Source organism: Hemiscyllium ocellatum, chromosome 1 (assembly GCF_020745735.1).
Source record: "Hemiscyllium ocellatum isolate sHemOce1 chromosome 1, sHemOce1.pat.X.cur, whole genome shotgun sequence".
NCBI classification, from domain to species: domain Eukaryota; kingdom Metazoa; phylum Chordata; class Chondrichthyes; order Orectolobiformes; family Hemiscylliidae; genus Hemiscyllium; species Hemiscyllium ocellatum.
In genome coordinates this window covers 31,756,339-31,778,169 of record NC_083401.1, presented here as the reverse complement: position 1 = coordinate 31,778,169, position 21,831 = coordinate 31,756,339, and the positions used below count along the sequence as shown (strand labels likewise).

General features: G+C 44.3%; 1 protein-coding gene across 1 annotated transcript; it reads left to right on the top strand.

Moving 5' to 3' along the window:
* Positions 1 to 3,252: 3,252 nt before the first annotated feature.
* Positions 3,253 to 19,856, top strand: atoh8 (atonal bHLH transcription factor 8). The gene is made up of 3 exons (XM_060828570.1): positions 3,253 to 4,080; positions 5,638 to 5,829; positions 19,333 to 19,856. Exons 1-3 carry the CDS (start codon positions 3,457 to 3,459, stop codon positions 19,336 to 19,338), a joined length of 822 nt encoding a protein of 273 aa, XP_060684553.1. The 5' UTR covers positions 3,253 to 3,456; the 3' UTR covers positions 19,339 to 19,856.
* The last annotated feature ends 1,975 nt before the right edge of the window (positions 19,857 to 21,831 follow it).

Genomic DNA, 21,831 nt, shown 5'->3' with positions numbered 1-21,831 from the left:
AGTATTGTGCATTGTTCTGGTCACTCTGCTGTTGGGGGAATATCATTAAATTGGAAAGGATGCAGTAAAGACTTACAAGGATGTTACTGGGAATGGAGAGTTTGAGTATAAGAAGAGAATGGGTAGGCTGGGATTATTTTTCCCTGGAGAGTACAGGTTGAGGGCTGACCTTATAAAAGTTTATAAAATCATGAGGGGCATAGACGAGGTGAATAGCAAAGATCTTGGTGATTATTTTCCAGAGTTCAATAGATTCGGGATCGGTTCCTGAGGATTGGAGGGTGGCTAATGTTATACTACTTTTTAAGAAAGGTGGGAGAGAGAAAGCAGAAAATTATAGACCAGTTAGTCTGACCTCAGTGGTGGGAAAGATGCTGGAGTCCATTATAAAGGATGAAATTACGACACATCAGGATAGTAGTAACAGGATAGGACAGAGTCAGCATGGATTTATGAAGGGGAAATCGTGCTTGACTAATCTTCTTGAATTTTTTGAGGATGTAACTCTGAAGATGGACGAGGGAGATCCAGTAGATGTACTGTACCTGGACTTTCAGAAAGCTTTTGATAAAGTCCCATACAGGAGGTTAGTGAGTAAACTTAGGGCGCATGGTATTGGGGGCAAAGTACTAGATTGGACTGAAAATTGGTTGGCTGATAGGAAACAAAGGGTAGTGATAAATGGCTCCATTTCAGAATGGCAGGAAGTGACCAGTGGGGTACCGCAAGGATCCGTGCTGCGACCGCAGCTTTTTACAATATATGTTAATGATATAGAAGATGGTATCAGCAATAACATTAGCAAATTTGCTGATGATACAAAGCTGGGTGGCAGGGTGAAATGTGATGAGGATGTTAGGAGATTACAGGGTGACCTGGACAAGTTAGGTGAGTGGGCAGATGCATGGCAGATGCAGTTTAATGTGGATAAATGTATGGTTATCCACTTTGGTGGCAAGAACAGGAAGGCAGATTACTACCTCAATGGAATTATTTTAGGTAAAGGGGCAGTACAGAGAGATCTGGGTGTTCTTATACACCAGTCAATGAAGGCAAGCATGCAGGTACAGCAGGTAGTGAAGAAGGCTAATAGCATGCTGGCCTTCATAACAAGAGGAATTGAGTATAGAAACAAAGAGGTGCTTCTGCAGCTGTACAGGGCCCTGGTGAGACCACACCTGGAGTACTGTGTGCAGTTCTGGTCTCCAAATTTGAGGAAAGACATTCTGGCTATTGAGGGAGTGCAGCGTAGGTTCACGAGGTCAATTCCTGGAATGGCGGGACTACCTTACGCTGAAAGACTGGAGCGACTGGGCTTGTATACCTTGAGTTTAGAAGACTGGGAGGGGATCTGATTGAGAATATAAGATTATTATTAAAGGATTGGACGCGCTGGAGGCAGGAAACATGTTTCCGCTGATGGGTGAGTGCCGAACCAGAGGACACAGCTTAAAAATATGGGGTAGACCATTTAGGACAGAGATGAGGAAAAACTTCTTCACCCAGAGAGTGGTGGCTGTGTGGAATGCTCTGCCCAGAGGGCAGTGGAGGCCCAGTCTCTGGATTCATTTAAGAAAGAGTTGGATAGAGCTCTCAAAGATAGTGGAATCAAGGGTTATGGAGATAAGGCAGGAACAGGATACTGATTAGGAAAGTTCAGCCATGATCACATTGAATGGCAGTGCAGGCTCGAAGGGCTGAATGGCCTACTCCTGAACCTATTGTCTATTGTCTTTTCCCTCAGATAGGGGAGTTCAGAACTAGAGGAGATATTTTTAAGGTGAGAGGAGAAAGATTTAAAAGGGACCTGAGGGGCAACTTTTTCACACAGAGGGTGGTTCATATTTCAAATGAACTGCCAGAGGAGGTGGCAGATGTAGGTACAGTTACAAGACCCAAAAGGTGGTGGCAAAGTGAAAATGGAAAGGATGATTCCTCTTGTCAGCCCATTCCGAATTAAGAAGCTGTGATCTAAAATTAGGAGTCATCCTTTCAGGACAGAGATGAGCGGAACATGACAGAGATGATTAGATTAGATTACTTACAGTGTGGAAACAGGCTCTTCGGCTCAACAAGTCCACACCAACCCTCTGAAAAGCAACCCACCCAGACCCATTCCCCCACACCTAACACTACGGGCAATTTAGCATGGCCAATTCACCTGACCTGCACGTTTTTGGAGTGTGGGAGGAAACCAGAGCACCCGGAGGAAACCCACGCAGACACGGGGAGAATGTGCAAACTCCACACAGAAAAACTGCCTGAGGCGGGAATTGAACCCAGGTCTCTGGCACTGTGAGGCAGCAGTGCTAACCACTGTGCCACCATGCCATCCACTTTTTTCATAAAGACAAGCATACCAAACCCTCATCTTCACCACAGGACAGAGATGAAGGGGAATAGGACAAAGATGAGGGGAACAGGGCAGAGATGAGGGACACAGGACAGAGATGAGGGGCACAGGACAGAGATGAGGGACACAGGACAGAGATGAAGGGGAATAGGACAGAGATGAGGGGAACAGGGCAGAGATGAGGGGAACAGGGCAGAGATGAGGGGAATAGACAGAGATGAGGGGAACAGGACAGAGATGAGGGGAATAGGGCAGAGATGAGGGGAATAGACAGAGATGAGGGGAACAGGACAGAGATGAGGGGAACAGGACAGAGATGAGGGAAATAAGACAGAGACAAAGGGATAGGACAGAGAGACATTTAGCACTTTCTGTCTCGGGGTGAGGAGGAGAGGTTGTTAAATATTTTTAAATTAGAGGTCGAAGATTTCTCATTAGGCAAGTAATTCCAGGGCAATGGAGTATGTGGGAATATGGCATTCGGAACACAAACTGATCAGACATGATCTTATTGAATGGTAGAGTAGGACTCAGAGACTAAGTGAAGAACTGCTCCAATTTTGTATGTTGATATGTCACTAGAGTGGGGCAATAAATGCCCATTTAATGAATGAGATGAATCACCAGGAAGGGTAATTGGGGGTGGGTAACAAATTCAGGCTTTGCCCTCGACCCTCAGATCTCAGGAAAGAAATAAAAATTACCCCTTAATCTGACGGGATGGATGTGCAGGACATTGTACTCAAAGGCAAGCCCGCTTGTGGGATGTGAACATGTCGGGGTGGATTCCTTTTCTTTTCGTATTTCGCAGCCTTCCCTTTAAGAGGCATCGCGATGACTGATGTAACTTAACACGGGCTTCTGTGTAAGCGGAGGCTAAACAAACACAGATGGATTGCTGAATGCGTTCGTGAAAAAAAATGTTGGCAGGGCAGAGGAAGGGGACTTGAGATGACATTCTCGCATCACTAGAGGCATTGCTGCAGAGCTGTTGCTATAGCACTCACACACACACACACACACACAGACGGGAGTAAGGGGCTGAAACCCTCCCAGCAGATCATTCAATTAAAAACAAAAACACCTCGGATATCTTAGTGATAATGAGGACCTCGGAGAGTCTGAATGAAGCAGAGTGGAAGAGACTGTGCACGATAAAGCGGCTGAAGCGGAAGACCAGGGATGTTAGCAGGCACGGAGAAATACTGGAGAAAGTTTACGGAGGTGAGGAAGGAAGGCTGGGGGATGCTTTGATCGCCCGGCTGAGCGACACCAGCGACACTTTCCAAGCAGCGGCGGGTCCAGGCTGCGGCGCTGAGTTGCTGGGGCTGAGCCGGGGCGCTGTGAGCCCAGTCTGTGCGCCCGCTGCCCCCGCCCCGGGAGAACCGGGGCACGGTGAGGGGCTCAGCCCGGAGCCTGCCGCTCCCGCACGGAGGAGGTTCCCTCGCCCTCCCACGCCCCAAGCGGGCGCCGCCGAGCCGCGGGCACCCCCCGGGCAGCCGAGCCTGCAGCCCCGCGTCCTGCTGTGCCAGCGGCCCGCCGACGGCTGCTACGCCAGCCTCTCGCCCGCAGCTTACAGCCCGTCGCCTCGGAAGCGGCTGGCAGAGCCGCCCGGCACCGCCACCGAGATCAAAGCCATCCAACAGACCCGGAGGCTGCTGGCGAACGCCAGGGAGAGGACCAGAGTGCACACCATCAGCGCTGCCTTCGAAGCTCTGAGGAAACAGGTAAGTTGAGAGTGTTGGGGGTTGACACCAGGGAAATGTTGAGGGTGTCATACACCAGAGATAGAGCAACTCTCTACCTTTTATCAATCATTAATGAGCTCGCCCCTGCTAGGGAGCTTGAAGGAAACGCAGATTGTCAACGGCTATCGTAGTATTTCCGCTGATAAGCCTAACTATAAATAAAAGGTGTTAATAGTTCATCTCAGTGTAAATATTGATGACAATGTGTGGTGTTTATAGTCAGCCTCCCACTACCTTCAGGAGTTAAAAGTATTAACCGGAGTCAAATATTTTCAGGAACAGTCTTCAGTGCAAACTGACGAGAAAGGGATTGTTTTAGAATCGGACAGAAAGGAAGTGTTAATTCCACAAACGCTTCAGACAGATACTCACAAGAAGTTACTCCTCGGCCAGTCTGGCAGCATCTGTGGGGAGAAATTAGAGTTAACATCTCCGGCCAACTCAGTTGAAGAGTCAAATCGAACTGTCTTGCTCTCCCCACCCCACCGATGCTGCCTGACCTGCTGAGCTTCTCCAGCAATTTCTGCGTTTATTTCCAGTTTCCAGCATCCACAGCATTTTGCTTTTATTCTCATAAGAAGTTACTCAATCCAAAACATGGTGTAAAAGGTTGCCTGGGGGTAGATGGGAATGTGGAATTGGCCATGATCTTATTGAATGGTGGGGCGGACTCGAAGGGCCAAATGGTCTACTTTTGCCGCTAGTAGGCTTTGGATCCCACTGTAGATTTCAAAATTGCTAGAATACAGCATTTGTTTATGATAATCTTTTACTGCTTGTTATAACTCAGCAAGTTTACAGACTCTGAATCAGGTGAGATGGTCCAATCTCAATCCAACAGTTTGTAGGTCACTGTTAAGAAAGACTGCTTCCAGGAAACTGGGAATGGATTGAGTGATTAAGTAACAACTATTTTGGGGGGAAAAAAATGAACACTTTAATATGTTATGCTCCAGTTGGCCTCCGAGTTACGTAATGTAGCAGGAGAAAGGCCGCGTTTGTGGAAGTGTTTACAAATACTGCTCTGTGGACGGGAGGTTAACCCAATCGATGACTGAGAGATTGCACAGACCGAGTTCAGCCCGAAGTGCGATCTTGCTGATTACGGGAATTGGACGAGAGCCCAGCCACGTGTTCTGTGTTGTTGTTGTTTCACTGAAACCATTAAACGACGGAACTTGGGCGTACCTTAACACAGTACATCAATATCCAACCGCTAGGTCAACACAACGTGGTCTCCTTTATAAATCCACCTCAGCAATGTGCAGATCCAGTTATTTCTCTTCATAGAGTCTACCCAGTGTTGGGAGAAATTAATGCTTCAATAGCTACAAGTTTTGTTTGCAATATGTAAATGCAACCGTTTCAGGTAGCATTTAACCGTGCTTATGAACTACTACACCTGGTTATTTCCCTCCACGTGTAGGTTGTGTGGGTGTGTGTTGAGTACATGCCGTGCCAGACTGATTCATGCTGCATTTCTTCATTCCCCCGCCCCCCCCCCCCCCCACCATGACTCTGGGCGCCTCTCTGCAGGTTCCTTGCTATTCATATGGACAGAAGCTGTCGAAGTTGGCGATCCTGAGGATAGCGTGTAATTACATCCTGTCCTTGGCCAGGCTGGCTGACCTCGATTACAGCTCCGATCACAGCAACATGAGCTTCTCTGAGTGTGTGGAGCAGTGCACCAAGACCTTGCAAGCAGAGGGCAGATCAAAAAAGAGGAAGGTGAGCTTCCACTACATTTCCAAATAATAAAAAAAAGCCCGCCTTTCTCTTCTCCACCTCCCCCCCCCCCCAATCGATCGCACACATCCGAGGCGCCGGAATGAGCTGAGGTTTTTTTTTGTTTCTGGCTCCTTTCTTTGACAGCCTTTCCTGACCGCACTAACTCCTCCCCTCGCCTCCTGAGTATGCTGTGGTCTCACTGCTGATCCCTACTTTTCGACGGGAACTGCATTGGCCTTTTGCAGAGACTCTGGAGAAGTGAAACATTTCAGAACAGTGCGGTCATGTGTTAGGATTTGCAATGGGGGAGTGGAGAGGGCGAGGGGGTTGAGATAAGGTTACCGACCCTCCGGGTAACTATACATGTTTGCTGACGAAATCGATCAAACTCACAATGTGCAAAACGTCAAATGCAGATTTATCTCTCCATTTTTAAAAAAATTAAGAATAAAACGCAACATTGGTAATGTCATTCTTTGGTTTAAGGATGATCCTTTAGCAATAAATCTTCATGAAAAAAAAGTCTCGTGAAACAATTAAAAGTGATACAGATTTTCATTCCCACTTTATGACAATGGGAGATTTTTAAACTCCATCTGAACTTCCCTCAGCATTCTTGTACTTTCCAACCGCGATAGTGTCTAATAAATCACACGCTGATCTTGCCACCGTGTTGTTTGTGGAGTGAATGAATGGAGAAGATGGTTTTTTTTTTCGGGAGTGTTTGGTGTTTGCGCAGCTCCAGACTCCAGATGTTCAGCTGCTGGTGTGGGAAGCGGAGCTGGCGCCACTCAGGGCAGAGGGCAGAACAAAGGCACGCGATTTGGGGAAGAAACACTCAGTCACACGAAACTTTTGGCACATTCCCCAGCACTCGGCTGGACATCTGTTCCAGAAAACTTTTTTTAATAGCTGCTTTCTGAGCAGCTCCTGAGGATACACTGACTGCAGCTGTTTCATGTGAACAGAGAGAGAGAGAGAGAGACGGAAACTCATATGAATGCTATGAATAATATTTTTACAATTTTAAATACAGGAAAGTTGCTATTGGTTTCGTATTTTTTTGTTGAAATTTAAACTGCTTCGTGTTAATTGTTCGATTTACTAAAATGTCACCCCTCCCCACCCCCCACACAGAAATTGGCCAAATTTGAATGTTTAAATGTAAGATTATCTTGCTCATTTTGATTTCAAACAGTGCTGTTTTATTCAGAGTTTTGATTGAATTGTTATTTGCTTTTTTAAACAGAAAAATCAAACAAAGGCAACACATTATGCTAAAACATTTTGAAGACCCACAGCGTCTCCACATTATTCACATTGTGGTTGCCCTCTTAGCTCAAATGCTTTTTAACTGTTTGTCACAGTGAAAGAGCTCTGCACCTCAGTGTGCACACTAACTTTACCTCAGAGTATTTGGCCTGATCACATACCAAATACAAAGCCATATGAGGAGATGACTGTCCATATCTAAACCTCACAGCTCGCAGTGTTCTGACTGCAATTTCTGGCATACACACATGCATAGCTAAGCACAGAGATCGAAACCACCCTCATGGTTATGATACTTCTTCACAGGATGTTCTGTAACAAAGCTCACTTGGCAGTGAAATTGTTTTAATGGCACAAAATTGGGATACTTAGCCACTTGTTTCTCACTGAATCCATCAACCAAGCTATTCAAAAGAATGTGAATATGTAGTAACAGGGAAATTAATGATAAAGTTATGAAGTGTGGCACTGAAAGGTTATAAACTTATAAAATTAACTTAATTTCTTAACTAAATAGGGCTAGAGACTCAAAAAAAGCTTTTTCCTGTGTGCCTGTTTTAGTTTAATCTTAACCCTGTCATCATGGTTTATAAACTCTGCTTTAGACTCTTCAGAGTGTATTTCCCCAACTCCATGGAGACGCATTTGGAAAGTAGGGTATCTGGGAAAGTAGGTGATGGTCACATTGCAAGAGCTCCCTAATATATTCCCACCACCACAATATATTTCCAGGGTTGAGTAACCAATTAAGCTGTAAATGTCCATATTAAGACTGGAGGTTGGCTAACATGGTGCCATTGTTTAAGAAAGGTGGTAAGGACAAGCCAGGGAACTATAGATCAGTGAGCCTGACATAGATGGTGGACAGGTTGATGGAGGGAATCCTGAGGGACAGGATTTACATATATTTGGCAAGGCAAGGACTGACTAGGGATAGTTAACATGGCTTTATGTATGGGAAACATGTCTCACGAACTTGATTTAGTTTTTTGAAGTAGTGACAAAGAGGATTGATAAGGGCAGAGCAGTGGACGCAATCTATGTGGACTTCAGTAAGGCATGTGATAGGGTTCCTCATGGTAGACTGGATAGCAAGGTTAGATCACATGGAATATAGGGAGAACTAGCCATTTAGATACAGAATTGGCTCAAAGGTAGGAGACAGAGGGTTGTGGTGAAGGGTTGCATTTCAGACTGGAGGCCTGTGACCAGCAGTGTGACACAAAGATCGGTGCTGGGTCAATTGCTTTTCATCATTTCTGTAAATGACTTAGATGTGAACATCGGAGGTATGGTTAGTAAGTTTGCAGATGACACCAAAATTGGAAGTGTATTGGACAGTGAAGACGGTTACCTCAACAGGATCTTGATCAGATGGGTCAATGGGTCAAGGATTGTAGATGGAGTTTGATTTATATGAGGTGCTGCATTTTGGAAAGACAAATCAGGGCAGACTTATACATTTAATAGTAAGGTTGAACAAAGATCCTGAAATGCAGGTTCATAGCCCCTTGAAAGTGGAGTCGCAGGTAGAAAGGATAGTGAAGAAGGCTTTTGGTATGCTTTCCTTTATTGGTCAGAGTATTGAGTACAGGAGTTGGGAGATCATGTTGTGGCTATACAGGATATTGGTTAGGCCACTTTTGGAATACTGCATGCAAATCTGGTCTCCCTCCGATAGGAAGAATGTTGTGAAACTTGAAAGCGTTCAGAAAAGATTGTCAAGGATGTTTCCAGGGTTGGACGGATTGAGCCAAGAGGAGAAGTTGAATAGGCTAGGACTATTTTCCCTGGAGCGTCAGAGGCTGAGGAGTGACCTTATAGAGGGTTATAAAATCATGAGGTGCATGGATAGGATAAATAGACAAGGTCTTTTCCCTGGGGTCGGGGAGTCCAGAACTAGAGGGCATAGGTTTAGGGTGAGAGGGGAAAGATATAAAAGGGACCCAAGGGGCAGCTTTTTCATGCAGAGGGTGGTACATATATGGAATGAGCTACCAGAGAAAGTGGCAGAGGGTAGTACAATTGCAATATTTAAGAGGCATTTGGATGGGTATATGAATAGGAAGGGCTTGGAGGAATGTGGGCCAGGTGCTGGCAGGTGGGACTAGATTGGGTTGGGATATCTGGTTGGCATGGACTGAGAGTTTGTTTCTGTGCTGTATATCTCTATGTTTCTATGACCTGTCACGAATGGGTAAACAGACAAGGTATTTTCCTTGGGGTAGAGGAGTCCAGAACTAGAGTGCATAGGTTTAGGGTGAAGTGAAAGATTTAAAAAAAACCTAAGGGGCAATGTCTTCAGGCTGGTACAATCAAAACATTGGGGGCGGCACGGTGGCACAGTGGTTAGCACTGCTGCCTCACAGCGCCTGTAGACCCGGGTTCAATTCCCGACTCAGGCGACTGACTGTGTGGAGTTTGCACGTTCTCCCCGTGTCTGCGTGGGTTTCCTCCGGGTGCTCCGGTTTCCTCCCACAGTCCAAAGATGTGCGGGTCAGGTGAATTGGCCATGCTAAATTGCCCGTAGTGTTAGGTAAGGGGTAAATGTAGGGGTATGGGTGGGTTGCGCTTCGGCAGGTCGGTGTGGACTTGTTGGGCCGAAGGGCCTGTTTCCACACTGTAAATCTAATCTAATCTAATTTAAAAGGCATCTGGCTGGGCATATGAATAGGAAGGATTTAGAGGGATATGGGCCAAATGTTGGCAAAGGAGACTAGATTAGGTTGGGATATCTGGTCAGCATGGACAAGCTGGACTGAAGGGTCTGTTTCCATGCTGTACATCTCTATGACTCTATGTTTAAGGCTCCAAAGATTTTGTACGGTGTCAGTATATGTCAGCTGGGATACTGTGAACAGTTATGGCCCTCTTATCTAAATAAAGATATTCTAGCATTGGAGGCAGTCCAGACAAGGTTCAGTAGGCTGTTTGCAAGTATAAAGGGACTGCCTTATGAGGAGAGTTTGAGTGAGTTGGGCCTGCACTCATTGGTGTTTTGAAGAATGAGAGGTGACCTTATTAAAACAAACAAGTTCTTAGGGGACTTGACAGGGTAGATGCAGAAGTTGTGTTTTCCCTTGTGGGAGAGCCTAGGACCAAAGGGAATAATCTCAAAATAAAGGGGTCTCACATTTAAGGTAGACATGAGGGGAAGCCCTTCCCCCAGATGGTGCTGAATTGTGGAATTCTTTACCATCAAGGGCTGTCAGGGCTGGATTACTGAGTATATCTAAGGCTGAAATAGATAGATTTTTACTTTGTAAGGGAACAAGGATTATAGAGAAAAGGCAGGAAAGTGAAGTCGAGGATTATCGCATCAGCTATTATCCTAATTGAATAGTAGAGAAGATTAGATGGGCTGAATGGCCTAGTTCTGCTCCTATTTCTTATGGTCCCTCTGTTCTTGCACATCCTTAAATGTAACATAGTGTAACATAGCCCTTGATGAAGGACTGTGGCCCGAAACGTCAATTTGCCTGCTCCTCGGATGCTGCCTGACCTGCTGTGCTTTTCTAGCAACACACTCTTGACTCTGATCTCCAGCATCTGCAGTCCTCACTGTTTCCTATTTTACTTAACATGTCGATGTCCTGCTCAAATTTCTCCACCAATCTGCCCACTCCATCAACTTGTATATGTACTTTATGAATCTACACTGTTCTCATTGTTTACAATGCTTCCACATTTCTGTCAATCACACACCTTGAAATCGTCCTCTGCACACCAAGATCTAGATCATCAGGCAAACCAAGGGTCCCAATACCAACTCCTGGGAAACTCCACTTCAAACCTTACACCATCCTATAAAGTATCCATGACTTGCTATTTCCTATTAACCAGCCAGTTCTGTACTAATCTTGCTAGTGACAATCTCCTGCTTTTCCCCCATCTCTCTGCACACCACTTCTATCTAAATAATCATCAACTGAACCCACTTCCACCACATTTCCAGGCAGTGCTTTTCATTTCCTCACTAGTAATATCAACACAGTCCTGCTGTGACCATACATAGGGTTGCTCTGTCATTAGTAATGAGTGGTGGTAGTTTAACCTGCGGGTCCTGACACCTTAGGCAATCAGAGAGGTTGAGAAGGAAAGTCTTTCATGGCAACTTCAGCTGGTATGGGAATTAAACCCACATTAATGTTTCACTTGCATTGCTAACTAGCCGTACAGCCAACTGAGCTATACCCTAATTATTTGCTGTAAGAAGTAGTTTTTTTCTCCATAAGCATGGTCTTTCTTTTTTTTAAGTTTCTATCTCCTTTATCATCCAAGCCTCTCTGGATTTGTTTACCCTACTCTCCCTTTTGAGAGAATGTTCCTTGAACGTACCTATTTGAAGGTTGCCTAATGTTTTGTACAGCTTTTCCTGCCATCCTTTTGTTCTTGTCCACCAGCATAACTCTAGTCTTTCTCCACTGAAGTCAACCCTCCCTCAGGTAATTATTCTGACACTAGATTGGCTCTTTTCTGTACTAAAGGATCTACTGGCTGTGGTTCATTTATGTATGCCAGCCTGCCTTCCCTGTTGGGGTTGCCTGCGCTACATAGCTGGCTGTCTTCTGCTTGGACCAGTGCCATCCTGTGCTTGCTACCCCTTCCCCTTTAATAAGACAGGGAGTACAGAGGTGCACAAGTGTGATGGTTACACCAGCTGACATGTTTCCAACCCATGCAGGTTCAGGTCATGCCATTTGGTGTCGATTATGGGTTCTCAAAGATAAAATCCAACCCTGTGTTTCTCAGGGAGGAAACCCCAGTCTGAGCAGCTGAGGAACCTGTCTGCTGGTGCCATGCTGACCAATGCCAGAAATCTCCAGCACATGAATGGTGGACTCATTCTTTGGGTTAAACTGAAACAGTATGGGAGAATGTGAGAACTGGGTACTGAAGTGGAGGATCAATCAAGGTCCATATTGAATGGCAGAGCAAGACTGAAGGGGCCAAACTTTAATCATTGCAACTGGTGACCAAAAGCTGGATCAAAGATGCAAATTTTAAGGAGCATTGTAGAGGTCAAGTGGCTTACAGAGTGACTCTTGAGATCTCAGGGCCTCAGCAACTGAAAGAATGGCTGTCATGTTTAAAGTAAATATGTCAGGGACGTATGTGATGCCAGATTTCGAAGAGTAAAGAGAATTATCTGCTTGGTTTTATAAAATGTGTAAGTTATTAAACTAATTTAATATAAGAGCAGGAGGTTCAGAGGAGATGTGAGGAAAATCTTTTTCACCCAGAACATGGTGAGAATCTGGAACTCATTGCCTGTAACAGTGGTAGAGACAGAAACCCTCATAACATATAGGAATCATTTAGATGGGTATTTGCAATGCCCAGGCATATGAAGCCTGGGAAGTGTTGAAAAGTGAGATTAGAATAGTTACTGGTTGTTTTTGCCAGGCACAGATGTGATGGGCCAGAGAACCGTGAATTGTGCTGTTGACTTTCTATGACTCTATGACCCTCTGATCCCTTTGGATCCGCCTTAAGCCCGATACTTCAGTCATACTCAATGCAGTGTCAAATCTGTTAGAGTATGGCAGCAGAGTAGGACGCCTGAGCCAGAGCCTGTCTGCTCCGTTGGTTTCTTTTCTTTTTTTTCTTTTTGTGTTTTTTGACTTTTGTTTACTTTTTTTAATTCTCTACCCAACTCCGTTCCTCAAGTGATATTGGTGGTGTAGAGATGAGCCAGCACTGACTCTAGGAACTCTCGGCCTTGAGGTGAAGTCCAGTGGGGACTCCCTGCTTTAGAATTTCAGGACTGTAATGCCAATCGTTTACCTTTACTTCTTCATTTTTCTAATTTATATCAAATATTTTGTATCTAGGTATCTTTATACCTAGCTTTATATGGACTGTAATGCTGATCTTTTAATTTTATTTCTTCATTGTTCCAATTTATACCTAAGAGTTTTTATCTTGTACTCAAGATGGTGGTGAAAATGGTGACTTTGTACACTTGTTGTTTTACTCCCTTCTCCCTGTACTTGAGTACATGTAACAATAATACCTAATTCTATTCTATTAAATGGAAGCAGCATGTTATGGCTTCATTTTGTAACTGTTTTGGAGCAGGAGTATATGTCTGTCAAAGTATAGCCAAATATCTTTAGAGCAGAAAATCTTAGTGCACAGACAGAGGTTATTTGGCCCATCATTATGCATATTGGTTTTGAAAAAAAATTCCAGTTTCTGTTGGTTCATTGACCTAAACAGTATAATGTCTGTTTTTAAATATCCAACGTTTCCACTTTGAAAGATATACTGTAATTGGAAAAAGTACGTCCTTGAACCAATTCGAACAATTTGTTTTTTTCCCCTTGAACTAATGTCACTTCCCATCCTTCTCGGAGAAGAAAAGCCTCTTGCTGGTTAAAGCAATATATTTACTTTTACAGAAAATGAGCATGTAGGCGATTTTCTAACTCCGAACTTCTCTTAAATTGTCAGAATAATGTGGGCAGTCCAAGTGCAGCAAAAATTGACAATGAAATCCAATTTTGCGTTAGGCTCATTCATTGACAAAACTATAGCAGGAGCTAGCTTGATCTGGGATCTCTCCAATAACAGTGTCGCAATGGCCAAAAGCTGCAGTGTGGGTGTTTGATATGTAGTTTACACATTACTACCATTGCATTAGTTATTCCCTCTGTCATGTTTTTAAAAATAGATATGATCTGTGATAGAGAAGCACTTTCTCATATTCCATGCACCTTCTATTCTCTCCTGTTTAGGTGAGAGTAAATGTAATTGTTAGACCTCCCGGATTTCAGCAGCATTGCAGATAACTTTCTAAAAATCCATAGCTGTCTCCCACACACTGAACCGATTGTTCGGGGTGCAATATGAAAAACAAATGTGAAGCCGACAGTCTGTTGAGGAGATAGAGGATGATAATTGAGAGTTCTGAGTGACTGAGGCATGCTGTGGAGAGGTTGGGATAACTTTCCATCCGGACTAAACATCCCTCGGGAGAAAAATTGCCTGAAAAGGATCAAGAGTGTCTCTTTAAGAATCCACTAGATCTTCCCTTCAATTAAGTAGAAGGAAAATCCATCAGTTACTGTTACCAATTTGCAAACCTTCCCACAAGACTTTCCTCTCTGGACTCTGCCCAGGCAACGATTATTGCCCTGGCACCAAATGTTTTTTAAAAATCTGTTCCTTTGGCACACACACACACACACACGATGGGTGGTGCATTGCCATGCAATCTATTTTGCCCAACTGCATACTATCAGTAGATTTTCCGCTTTCGTGAACACTGTGCCATGTTAATGCTTTTAAGGCTAATGCATCTTAACTCACCAGCTAAATAGGAAAGAAGGAGGCTGTATTTATGTAGCTTCATTAATTATTGAAGTTCAGTGTTTGCTGTCAGGCAGACAACAGTGGCAATGATTCTGCTCCAGCGACACTGGCCAATCTGAAGGTGAAGACCAGGTTAATGCAAGAGCCCCCTTTACCCTGTTGCAAAGGTTCAAGTAGATGGTTTACCATAATCAAGAGCACCTAGTTAGGAGTAAAGCATGCTGGCTTTTCTGGCAATATCCACACCCCCAACATGAACATTTTCATTTCAGGAGGAATGTTAGCCAAGACATTGGAAGAACTCACTACTCTTAACCCTATCTGCCCATCCTGGTTGATGATATCAAGTCATAGAGATGTACAGCACGGAAACAGACCCTTCGGTCCAACCTGTCCATGCCGACCAGATATCCCAACCCAATGTAGTCCTGCCTGCCACCTGATGAAGGGCTTATGCTCGAAACGTCGAATTCTCTATTCCTGAGATGCTGCCTGGCCTGCTGTGCTTTGACCAGCAACACATTTGCAGCTGTGATCTCCAGCATCTGCAGACCTCATTTTTTACTGCCTGCCACCCGGCCCATATCCTTCCAAACCCTTCCTATTCATATACCCATCCAGATGCCTTTCAAATGTTGTAATTGTATCAGCCTTCACTACTTCCTCTGGCAGCCCATTCCACATGCACTACCCTCTGTGTGAAAACGTTGCCCCTTAAGTCTCTTTTATATCTTTCCCCTCTCACCTTAAACCTACATCCTCTAGTTCTGGACTCCCCCAGCCCAGGGAAAAGATCTTGCCTATTTACCCTATCCATGCCCCTCATGATTTTATAAACCTGTATAACGTCCCCTTCAGCCTCTGACGCTCCGGGAAAACAGACCCAGCCTATTCAGCCTCTCACTATAGATCAGATGCTCCAACCCCGGCAACATCCGTGCAAATCTTTTCAGAACCCTTTCAAGTTTTGCAACATCCTTCCGAAAGGAAGGAGACCAGAATTGCACACAATATTCCAAATGTGGCCTGACCAATGTCCTGTACAGCCACAGCATGACCGCAATACTCTGACCAATAAAAGGGGCTTCATCTTAATGCTTCATCTGAAGGAGAGAATACATATGTTCAGTATTCCTCCCCTTGTCTAATTTGGTTTAAAATGCTGAAAGCTTTTATGTCTGCTGTCTTCTTCCTTCACGCACTACCCTCTGTGTGAAAACGTTGGCCCTTAATGCTACAGAATTTGTTCACTGTAGATTTCCTTTTTTCCCCCAAATTAATCATGAGTTTTATAGTTACATAATAAATAGTTGAAACAGAGTATGTTATAGAGTACTGGATGATAAATGCCTAAGTTAAGGAAGAATTACATGTTTAGTCTAGAACAAATTACCTAAGCACTCAGTAAGCAAAAAATACAATTGCTGAGTGATTAACAGTGGAACTGGTCTAATTATTGATGATTAGGAAATGTGATTTACATCAATTCAGCATTTAGAAGAGAATATTTCACCAGGAATGCATTGAAAATATTTTTCCTTACGTTCCAATCACGGTCTGTGTGTCAAGGTGACTGATTATAGTCAAGGCAACTGTTGGGGTGTACCATTTGACCCATGAGAGGAACATATCAGTTAGAATTTGTAATATTGTTATTAAACAATCTTTCCTAGAAATGTGTGTTTATATGGATGTCACATGAGGACAAGATTAGACCACTTAGGCAATGGGATTAGCAGAGTTCAAACTCACAGGAGGGGTAGAGGGAGAGATAGATAAAATAAGGTGAACTACTTTCCAGCCTAAGTTTAGCACTAGAACTTGATTATATTCTGTTGTGTGTTGACAAAGTATCTCCTTCTTGATTTGGAGGAGCTGGTGTTGGACTGGGGTGGACAAAGTTAAAAATCACACAACACCAAGTTATGGTCCAATAAGTTTATTTTGAAGCATTAGCTTTCGAAGCAGTGATCCTTCATCAACTACTATAACCTGGTGTTGGATTATATCCTGGTGATGGATGATTTTTAACTTTGTCCTTGATTGCCTCACAGAAGTTTTGGCCCTCTCACAAAACAACATTGCGTAATTGGCAACAGTCTGGAATCAATCCATAGATAGCTGTGATAAAAGCTTCTTTTTACAAAAGAAAAATTATTTTGATACCCTGCAAAGGTAAGCTTTGGTTGTATGGCAAGCAAACTCACTGCTGAGTCCAAGTGCCTTGAAGAAGGTTTCCTCCTCTCTCTACAAGAATCTCGGAGTCCTTCTCCCACTGCAACTCCCAGGTCATTTCCTCTGCCCTGAAGCTCTTCAACCATGTCGTGATCTTCTTTTCCACCTATCCACTCCACCCTCTCCTCCCTGACCTATCACCTTCAACCCCTCCCCCACTCACCTATTGTACTATATGCTACTCTCTCCCCACCCCACCCCCCTTTAGCTTATCTCTCCATGCTTCCAGCTCACTGCCTTTATTCCTGATGAAGGGCTTTTGCCCGAAACGTCGATTTCGCTGCTCATTGGATGCTGCCTGAACTGCTATGCTCTTCCAGCACCACTGATCCAGGATCCACAATTTCATGTCAGACACAAGACTTAAGCACAGAACTTAATGATGAGGGGGCACGGTTCTTTAGAAATGCTAATGTGAAACCCTGTCTGTTTATTCCTGTGGTTCAGACGGACATTCACAATGCATTGGGCATTACTATAGAAAGCAAAGCACTGTCTGGCGCCCTGGCCAATACCATCAAAACCAGTCAGCTAATTATTTGTCTTGGGCACTCTGGCTGACACTGAAAATACAAGTAATTGACCTGAACTCTTCGTTTTTCTCTCTCCACAGAACCTGCTCAGCCTGCTGCCTATTCCTGTTTGTATTCCAGAGTTTCACCAATAATATCAATTTATTCTTTAACTTTAAAACGAACATGTTGTGAAACTTGAAAGCGTTCAGAAAAAATTTACAAGAATGTTGCCAGGGTTGGAATTTTTGAGCTATAGGTAGAGGTTGAATAGGCTGGGACTGTTTTCCCTGAAGACATCTGGATGTGTATATGAATAGGAAGGGTTTGGAGGAATATGGGGCAGGTGGGACTGATTGGGTTGGAATATCTGGTCAGTATGGACGAGTTGGACCGAAGGGTCCATTCCGTGCTGTACATCTCTATGACTCTAATTCTATGTAAGGTGCTTTGCGTAATGTCAAATAATTGGGATTAAGTGTGATGTACTTCCAAACCTACCTTACGTTTGTTTATTGCTGGTCATTATCTTTCTCTCCATCCACTTCACCTGCACACCTTCCTCCTGCTTCTAATGCATTAGTATTTGTGGCAATATGCACCAACAAACCTGCTAACTTCACAGCATGGGGATCCTTCACACCCAATGTTGTTTTCATCAGTTGTCTTGCTTCATGCTCGAATTATTAAGGGATAAAGGGGTACAGACAACCTGCTGTCAGGTCCATCTTAGTTTGAATGTGAAAACAGATTTGGAGCAAGGCAGATTTGGTGGGCGGCACGGTGGCACAGTGGTTAGCACTGCTGCCTCACAGCGCCTGAGACCCGGGTTCAATTCCGACTCAGGCGACTGTGTGGAGTTTGCACGTTGTCTGCGTGGGTTTCCTCCGGGTGCTCTGGTTTCCTCCCACAGTCCAAAGATGTGCGGGTCAGGTGAATTGGCCATGCTAAATTGCTCGTAGTGTTAGGTAAGGGGTAAATGTAGGGGTATGGGTGGGTTGCGCTTCGGCGGGTCGGTGTGGACTTGTTGGGCCGAAGGGCCTGTTTCCACACTGTAAGTAATCTAATCTTAACAGTTATTACCCGAGACAGCATTTTGCTTTCCCTGTGCCTAATCACAAAGATCAGAAGATACAGGGTGCAAGGTTGGAACCTATACTGGAGCTGCACCTTATGGAGCTCTACTTATGGGCATCCTTCAAGCTCTACTACCATTCCATATCTTACAATTATTAACCCAAGCTGCTTTTTGGAGAAAAGCTGAAAATAAATAAGGGCTCTGTGAAGTGCCCTGAACAGCATTGGGACATAGAGATGTAAAGCACACAAATAGACCCTTCGGTCCAACTCGTCCATTCCAACCAGATATCCTAACCTAATCTAGTCCCATTTGCCAGCACATGGCCCATCTCCCTCCAAACCCTCCCTATTCATATACTCATCCAGCTGCCTCTTAAATGTTGCAATTGTACCAGCCTCCCCCACTTCCTCTGGCAACTCATTCTATACACCTACCACCCTGTGTGTGAAAAGGTTGCCCCTCAGGTCCCTTTTATATCTTTCCCCTTTCACCCTAAACCTATGCCTTCTAGTTCTGGTCTCTCCACCCCAGGGAAAAGACCTTGTCTATTTTCCCTATCCATGTCCCTCATGATTTTATAAATCTCAATAAGGTCACCCCTCAGCCTCCGACGCTCCAGGGAAAACAGCCCCAGCCTGATCAGCCTCTCCCTGTACCTCAAAACCTCCAACCCTGGCAACATCCTTGTAAATCCTTTCTGAACCCTTTCAAAATTTCACAACATCTTTCCGATAGGAAGATGACCAGAATTGCACGCAATATTCCATGTTGAAGCCTTTCACTCACCAGTGTTAAAATTGAATGTAGTCTATTAAAACCTGAATTCATTTCAGATGTCGGAGTTCATTACAGCAAATTAAATACTTCTGCATTTATCACCTGACTGAAATGGAGTGAAACTATGCCTCTTTTATGGGCCTTACTTTCAGTGAGCCTGACTTTGCCTTTAAGTCTGCCCCTAATACAAAACACATTTGACTGCGAACAGCTGCTAGTAAACTCAGTACTCTATGGGTTAATTAATCCCATCCTATTCTGCATGGTCTACAACTAATTCCTATCATAAATTACACTCTGCCATTTCAGGAATGATCCAGGGAAGGAGCGACATATCACAGGAACATCACACAGTGAACTGGTGTCTAGCCAACACTGACAGGGAAAGCAGACGCCTAAGACATTGAAGACCAGATTTAGGATTGCAGGAGACTTTCCACAGAACAGAGGCTAATGCAAAAGAAACGATGTTGCCGATTTGAGGGAAATCAAAATGAAGCCACTTTTGTTGTGAATATCGACCTTTAAGAACAGTCAAGTCTCTCGATGTGCAATCTTCTCAGCACTTTCTCTTTTTGCTTTGAAGAAGGAAGATGTTGTTTGGAGCCACCACTGACAGCACAGAGAACAAGATAAAGAGGAATCATGCAATTTTAATGTTGATAGTTAAAAATCAAGCCAACACGTGCAGGCCCACTGGGTACAATGTAATGCATTTTGTTTTTGGTTAACAAGAATTTATGATGCTGTAGAGGAGTTTATAACAATCATCTGCTTGCCAGGATTAATTGCATATTTTTGATACTATAAATCGGAATACTTTGCTGTAAAAAGAGTTGGCTTAATTTGATGAATTCAAGCTAAAAAAAACTAATGCTAGTTATTTCAAAAACTCCAGTATTTTCAGTCAGTTGGTTATAATCCCAATGACCGTATCTGTGATCTCGTGTATTTTCAGCTGTCTTCTGGTTGTGTATTAGCAAGTGTTTTCCTGCTGATAACAAATCACAGCAGGGTCTCCTTACAATCGAGTGGTCAGACAATCAGAAAGCCCACTGATATGACATGCACTTTATGATCTATGTAATCACACTGTTCTTTGTATTATTGTGGGGTCATATTAATCACCACCATTAATATACAAGTGTCTATAAAAGTATTTGAGATGGCTTTTAGAAGTCAGTTATTGTGTTGTGAGGAAGTCGGGATGCAAATAGTTTTGAACGTGTTTTGTCAAATTTCTTTTCAGAAGCATTAACTGTGCAGATTGGAGTGTTCCCTAGGTTCACCCATCTCAGACAAGGATGGACCAATGAACTTGGCCTCTGTGCTTGTTTGAGGAGCATTGACTAGTGTGTCCATTCCTAATGAATATTAGATTACTTACAATGTGGAAACAGGCCCTTCGGCCCAACAAGTCCACACCGACCCGCCGAAGCGCAACCCACCCATACCCCTACATATACCCCTTACCTAACACTACGGGCAATTTAGCATGGCCAATTCACCTGACCCGCACATCTTTGGACTGTTGGGAGGAAACCGGAGCACCCGGAGGAAACCCACGCAGACACGGGGAGAACGTGCAAACTCCACATAGTCAGTCGCCTGAGGCGGGAATTGAACCCAGGTCCCTGGCGCTGTGAGGCAGCAGTGCTAACCACTATGCCACCGTGCCGCCCCACAGACTAATCCTTGTTGGAAAAACATGTGCATGAAGATCGCATGAGGGCAAGGATTAGATTTGGTTCTGATGCCAATGGTTAAATGGGATCGAGTGAAACCTTAGAAGAGTATAAAGAAAGTAGGAGTATACTTAAGAGGGAAATCAGGAGGGCAAAAAACATGAGATAGCTTTGGCAAATGGAGTTAAGGAGAATCCAAAGGGTTTTACAAGTACATTAAGGGCAAGAGGGTAACTATGGAGATAATAGGGCCCCTCAAAAAATCAGCAAGGTGGCCTTTGTGTAGAGCTGAAGGAGATGGGGGAAGATACTAAACGAGTATTTTGCATCAGCTTTTACTGTGGAAAAGGGCATGGAAGATATAGAATATTGAGAAATTGATGGTGACATCTTGAAAAATGTCCATATTATCGAGGAAAGAGTGCTGTATGTCTTGAAAAGCATAAAAGTGGATAAATCCCCAGGACCTGATCAGGCGTACCCTAGAACTCTGTGGGAGGCTAGGGAAGGGATTGCTGGGCCTCTTGCTGAGATATTTGTATCATCGATACTCACAGGTGAAGTGCCGAAAGACTGGAGGTTGGCAGTGTTTAAGAAAGGTGGTAAAGACAAGCCAGGAAACTATAGACCAGTGAGCCTGACGTCGGTGGTAGGCAAGTTGTTGGAGAGAATCCTGAGGGACAGGATTAGATTAGATTCCCTACAGTGTGGAAACGGGCCCTTCGGCCCACCAAGTCCGCATCAACCCTCTGAAGAGCAACCCACCCAGACCCATTCCCCGTTACCTCTGACTAATGCACCTAACCTGCACATCCCCAAATGCTACGGCAATTTAGCATGGCCAATTCACCTAAGCTGCATATCTTTTGACTGTGGGAGGAAATTGGAGCACTTGGAGGAAACCCACGCAGACACGGGGAGAATGTGCAAACTCCACACAGTTGCCCGAGGCGGGAATCGAATGCGGGTACCTGGCACTGTGAGGAAGCAGTGCTAACCACTGGATGTACATGTATTTGGAAAGGCAAGGACTGATTAGGGATAGCATGGCTTTGTGTATGGAAAATCATGTCTCACAAACTTGCTTGAGTTTTTTGAAGTAACAAAGAGTATTGGTGAGAGC

Excerpts from the sequence above, each read along its gene's own strand:
- atoh8 (XM_060828570.1), top strand. The coding sequence starts at position 3,457 with ATGAGGACCTCGGAGAGTCTGAATGAAGCAGAGTGGAAGAGACTGTGC. Across the intron at positions 4,081-5,637 it reads TCGAAGCTCTGAGGAAACAG|GTTCCTTGCTATTCATATGG; the intron begins GTAAGTTGAGAG and ends GCCTCTCTGCAG.